The sequence below is a fragment of the Mercenaria mercenaria genome, unplaced genomic scaffold, assembly GCF_021730395.1.
Source record: "Mercenaria mercenaria strain notata unplaced genomic scaffold, MADL_Memer_1 contig_4588, whole genome shotgun sequence".
Taxonomy (NCBI): Eukaryota; Metazoa; Mollusca; class Bivalvia; order Venerida; family Veneridae; genus Mercenaria; species Mercenaria mercenaria.
Window position 1 is genome coordinate 59,265 of NW_026462829.1, and position 6,597 is coordinate 65,861.

The 6,597-nt window shown below is 35.0% G+C and overlaps 1 protein-coding gene across 1 annotated transcript in view; it reads right to left on the reverse strand.

Moving 5' to 3' along the window:
• Window positions 1–6,348, reverse strand: part of LOC123526975 (uncharacterized) — a gene marked incomplete at its 3' end in the record, with an annotated part of 64,471 nt that extends 58,123 nt beyond the window's left edge. The window contains exon 1 of the mRNA XM_053535189.1: window positions 5,595–6,348. Coding sequence (XP_053391164.1) covers window positions 5,595–6,250 — 656 coding nt within the window. The remainder of the gene's footprint in view (window positions 1–5,594) is intronic.
• Between the last annotated feature and the right edge of the window lie 249 nt (window positions 6,349–6,597).

Below are 6,597 nucleotides of genomic sequence, written 5' to 3' on the forward strand. Positions count from 1 at the left end.
GTGTTGGAATGTTCAAAAATGTGTTTATCTGAAAATTTATTTACTACCATCCTACATGTAAAAAGCAACGTTTGCAAAATTTGAGCTTTTTCCAGATATGGAGATAAATGGAGTATTTTGATACACTTTGAAAAAAATGAATATTTCATCGTAAGCTTGCAGCACACATTGATAGAAACCAGAGTAATATCACTCTTTTTCTTTAATAAATACATATTCACATTCTAAATTGTGCCCTACAGCTGTCAAAACAGTTTTTCAGGTCGAAAATATTATATGTGTCCTAAGTAAAAAAGGTAATCTGGTAAGACCTGAAATTATCGAAAGACATTAATAATATGTCAAGTCTAAGTTATTAGACTAAGGGAATTTATGTTTGATAAATTACTAAAAGTAACAGATGCTTTGACAGTACAATATGTAGGCATTGTACCTAATTTAAAGAATATTTAAAAAATGAAGAGCGGCGTTTGGTCCCCAGATAAAGTAAAGGGTTTGCCCCAAACGAGAAAACAATGGGCAGAACTAAACAAACTGGAATTTAGGGAGGGGATCTGAGGTTATGGAGTCTACGTACCACAGGAACTGTCAAAAGACAAAATTAAAAAGCAGGCACCATATCCAAGGGGTGATTAAACAATACCCAAGGCTATGAAAGCGGGAGTATTGGAACCACCCAGGCCGAAATGGTCATGTTTAGAAACTAAAGAGTACCGATAACACGACATAAAAGTCGTACTGAACGATCTAAGAAGATCGAAATATAACAGCCCTGATTGAATGTACGGGGAGACTTTTTACGGCCGCCACACGGCACAAACAACGCTGCTGTGATAATAAAATAGAGAAAAGTAGAAATTTCACAGGTCGCTTAACACGACAAAAACGGAAATGTTGCAGGCTCGGTTTGATTGAGCCGGTTCATGGACGGTAGTGAAATCTAACACTATCTCCTTAATGGTGAGTGCCAAGCGAGGAAGCTGTAGTACCATTTTTACGCCTTTGGTATGACGCAGCCGGAGATTGAACCCACGACCTCCCGCACTCGAAGCGGACGCTCTACCACTAGGCTACCGAAGCGGTTGCGTTTAAGTATAGGACAAAAGTCTAGAAATATGGGAAAATAAAAGAAGACAATTTGAGAAATGTTACATGCATAACTGTGTGGTGGATGTAATATAGGTACATTACTTGTCCATCACAATGAAATACATTGAATATGATTAGGGTTGACAGACGGTGTTCATTGACAAATTTATTTTCTACAAACCCTTGCCTTGAGTAAGGACGGTTTATGGTGAGTCACAAGAACGAACCAACATAACAACGAACGAAACAAAACCAAGTTTAATCCTCTAGGTAAAACGCAAAATGGTTAAGGCGAGTTTTCAGTAATAAGAAACACATTTACATGTTTAATGTTACAAATAGTTTGAAAATCATAGGTAATAGTGAACCGCTTACAACATTTTCAAAATTTTATACAATGAATTTTCAATAGCATTGGTAAATATTGTATACTACCAACAATTTCGAATCATAAAACAAATTTTAAAAACATAGCGTATTTGTTCATATAAAGGACATTTAATATTAGGTATAACACTGAAAATTTAATTTGAAAACGATTAAAATTTTGTTTAAGGTCTTCTAAAATATGAATACCTATTAGGTCATTGGATATGTAAACACCAATTTAAAAGGAAGCTGTGAACTGTGAACTGAATGTCGAATAGTTTTATATTATATGACTTAACTGTTGACATATAATCGTAGAATTTAATTTGGTTCTTTTATTTTATCTAAAGTGTCATCCATTCACTAGAGTTTAATTGCTACAACCTTGTGACTATGGAAAAATTTATAAAATTATACTTTTAGTGCAATCATTACATGTATCTACGATATCTGAAAATAATAATGAAACCAGCCGAATAACTCCTGCACTGTGATATCCTATTCAAAATATATTATGCATGAAACTGTTTATTTTCTCCACCAACATTTGTATGAAGGCATTTGCCCATTTTTACACTCCTGTATTATAATAAACGTCGCATGAATTTTAATACTTCATATGTGCAAGGTCTTTGCAAAATAACGAACCACCATTTACTCATTGGGACTCTTTTCTATATCTAAATCCATCGTTTATGAGTAATATATTATGAAAAGAGTAGGAAAGGCTAGCTAAGGCTTTGCGGTAGAAATTGACGTATTTACGCCAAAAGCGCCAGGCAAATAACTTAAACTTTTTATCACCGAGATCACGTTTTGTCAAGTGAACACTTCATTGTCAAACATGCAATCAAGGGACCCATAGATAAGCATAAATGTGTGTTTTTATCTTATTTAAGAGTGGCCTTTGCGATCGCCATATCCTGCGTCTTTTTGTTTCATACTGGAGGGTAAGTTGGAAAGTTTCTCTAGTTCCATCTATCTATCAGCTGTATTTTACTCAGATATTGCAAAAGTTTTGTTGAGGGAAATTTTAAGCGTGAAAAGTAAAACAAAATTCACATTTTTATTCGTAACCATCTATTATATTGACAAGTTTCTTTAAACAATCTTATGAAATATGCAAATATTGGAAAGTTAAGTATAGAAGGAACATACATTAAATCAAGATAAGGGCTACAAAATTGTTTTTCGAATATGCGTTTTCTGTCATTGCAAGATCATTAACAGAAGTTGCTTTTTAAAACATTTTTGAAGTTTCGAAGCTATCTATTGTTCTAAACAAAACCAAAACGAAATAAGTACAAAAAGAGCTGTCACTATTGGTGACAAATGACCCCTAAGTAGGCCTAAGAATGCCACAGTTGTATTTGCAAAGAAAACACATCTCATTTTGTGACCTTGACCTAAAAGGCCTCTGTCATAATTGTGACACATCTCAATATGGTTAACAAATGTGACAAATTATTTTCGAATCCCTTGATAAATGGCAGAGTTATGGACCAGACAAGAAACACTTCTGACTTCTAAGTTTGACCTTGACCTTAGAGCTAAGGGTTTGAGTCTTGCACACGACACCACATTTTATTTTAGGGAACATTTATGCCAAGTAATTTCATTAATAGCAGAGTTATGGACCGGACAAGTAAAAGACCATGCTTACATTTGATCTCTAAGTGTAACCTTAACCTTGGAGCTAGGGGTCTGGGTCTTGCGCATGACACGTCGCCTCATTATGGTAAATTTTTCAGCCAAATTCTTTTAAAATCCCTTTATGGATGGTAAAGTTATTAACCAGACACGAAACAGACCATGTTAACATTTGACCTCTAAGTGTGACCTTGACCTTGGAGCTAAGATCTGAGTCTTTCGCCTGCTACTTTGTCATATTATGGTAAAAATGTATGCCAAGTTACTTCAAAATCCCTTCATGAATAGAAGAGTTACAGCCTGGAAAAGAAATTACCGAACGCACGCAGGCATGCATGGACGGACATACGGACAGTGCGATTTTGATATGCCCAAATTCGGGGGCATAAACAGTCAGATAAATTGAAAATTGATTAAGATGTAGTGGTTATCTTTGCATTCTTTCCATTCTTTCTGCAGTACACAGCATCTTACTGCAATATACCAACATAGTGTATTTCATGATATTCTCATATTTGGGTTTTAAAGGTATATTTCTGACAACAGCCAATTGAGTAAAACGTAGATATTTAGAGGGCAGAGGTATTGTTATTATGCTATGTACTCCCTCTTAATGAAATCTACCATATGCTAATATCATCTTTTTTCTTCTTAGCACTTTTAAAGTTAACGACCAAACCAAACAAAAGGGCCATGATGGCTCTATATCGCTCACCTGTTATCATTGCACTTGAGGACAAGAAGGTCCTCAGAAAAAATATCTAAGTCCAAAGGACAGGAACAACAAAGGGAAGAAATTTAACCAAAAAGAAAAAAAAAATCTTACAAGGTACAGATATGTCTAAATACACCTAAAACTTGGAGGTACCATCCATGTTGAACCATGGAAAAGTAGTCTCGGTTTTCCCTACGGCCAATAATAAAAATGTTGCTAAAAATAAGCTATTTATAGTAACGTAAAAGGGAAGTAATTAAAAAAAAATATTGTAAGTGAACAAAAGAAGGATCTGCCAAATAAATCTGTTGACATAAATGAAATTTCAGATCAGTATCTTCATTAGTTACGGAGATATACCCATTTTAATTTGAAATAAAGGGAGGTAATTTGACATAAAATCAGTCCATAGTTAACTACCCTGATTGGCTCAGACCAACTAATGACAATAATGAAATTTCAAATAAGTCCTATAAGTACTTACTGATATAAATCCATTTTGATTACAATCAGGGGAGGTAATCAGATATAAAATAACTCTGGAACCTATGATTGGATCTGATTTGTCATGGAATCCAAGATTTATTGTTGTTGAAGATATTTTGGAAGTTTGTATCAAATAAAACCATAAATGAAGTCTCTATATGGCTTCAAAAGCCAAAATAGCCAAGTTTGGACCTTTAAGGGGCCATAACTCTGGAACCCATTAGGGAATCTGGCCAGTTCAAGAAAGGAACCAAGATCTTGTGGTAATACAAGTTGTGTGCAAGTTTGGTTAAAATCAAATCATAAATGAAGCTGCTATTGTGCAGACAAAGTCAAAATAGCTATTTTTGGCCCTTTCAGGGGCCATAACTCTGGAACCCATTAAAATCAGGCCGGTTTAAAAAAGGAACCGAGATCTTATGGTGACACAAGTTTGATTAAATTCAAATCATAAATGAAGCTGCTATTGTGCAGACAAGGTCTAAATAGCTAATTCTTGCCCTTTGAGGGGCCATAACTCTAGAACCCATAATGGAATTTCGCCAGTTGAAGAAAGGAACCAAGATCTTATGGTGATACAAGTTGTGTGCATGTCTGGTTAAAATAAAATCATAAATGAAGCTGCTATTGTGCAGACAAGGTCAAAATAGCTAATTCTGGCCCTTTCAGGGGCCATAACTCTGGAACCCATACGGAATCTGGCCAGTTCAAGAAAGGAAACAAGATCTTATGGTGATACAAGTTGTGTGCCAGTTTGGTAAAAATCAAATTATAAATAAAGCTGCTATTGTGCAGACAAGGTCAAAATAGCTAATTTTGGCCCTTTCAGGGGCCATAACTCTGGAACCCATAATGGGATCCGGCCAGTTCAAGAAAGGAACCGAGATCTTATGCTGATACAAGTTATGTGTGCAAGTTTGGTAAAAATAAAATAATAAATGAAACCACTATCGTGCAGACAAGAAATTGTTGATGCACGGACGGACGCACGGACGGACTGACGACGGACGACGAACGATGATCACAAAAGCTCACCTTGTCACTATGTGACAGGTGAGCTAAAAAGTAAAACAAAACAAAACAGGTCAGACGGAGACACAGAGATACGTTCGGATAGCTGCCAATACCCACTCCCGCTTTCAAGACAGGGGATAAAATACATCTTTTGTCGACGGAGAAGCGACAGGGAATGATAAACACAAGATAAGTATCTTGTTTTTAAGAAATGACTCAAAATCGACATCGACATCGATCTAAACGAATGAGGAAAATAGTGTTACAGTACCTGGTTACATTATTCCGTTGGTTAAGCCTTTTTATTTCCTCTTCAGTCTTTATTACCTCCTCCTTTGATTTCTGTATCGCGATGAACAATGTTGTCATTTTATGATTCTTCTTTTCATTCATTTCGTTTTCGATGTCTTCAAATTGCGCCTTGAGTCCTTTATTTTGTTCAAGAATTTCTGTCAGTTTAGTTAGACAGTCCTCATTCATGTCCTTATTTCTTTTCGAAATCTTGCGATAATGAGTTTCTATTAACTCAGTTAAAGTTTCTTTTTGTTGTTTGATTCTGGTTTCTGCTTCCTCTTGTAACTGTTTTGACAATTTCATATTTTCCGTAGTTTTTTCAATTGACCTCTCTATCTTTTTTCTGAGAGCTACAATATTTGTGTCATATTCTTTAAATTCCTCCGAATTTTCAAAATCATAAGCGACGTCATGTATGTATTGAAGTTTATGGTATTTATGACATTCATGAGAGCCGGTCTCTCTACAATCTCTGCAGTAAAGTTTGTCACATTTTGAACAAAATAAGTCTAAGGTTCTTTGGGGATGTATTGCACACGATTCAGAAAATACATTTTTATTCCTCAAAGTTCCTTTTCCTGTGTCACATTTTTTCTTTTTTCCTTTACTCTTGTTTGCATGTGATTTAAACATGTTTCTTTGGTAGACAACAACACAAGATAAACACTTGAGTAAGTCTTTTACATTATATCAAAATGCAATCACTTCCTCCTAAATGATATAAAAGAAAGTTTTCCAACCTGTTTCGGGTCTACAATGATGCACATAATCAATATTTAAACTGATGTAATAATGTAATATGATCTAAAGGTTAAGTATAAACTTAACAATCTGGGTACCGTTTCACAAAAGATCTTAAAATAGTTTTAGTGTAAGATATATCTTATGCTTGACTTAAGAATTTGGGGTGTTATACAAAACAGAGCTTAGTTATGATATCTTATTTTTTTTCGTAACTTTAAAACTCGTCTAGGGCACTC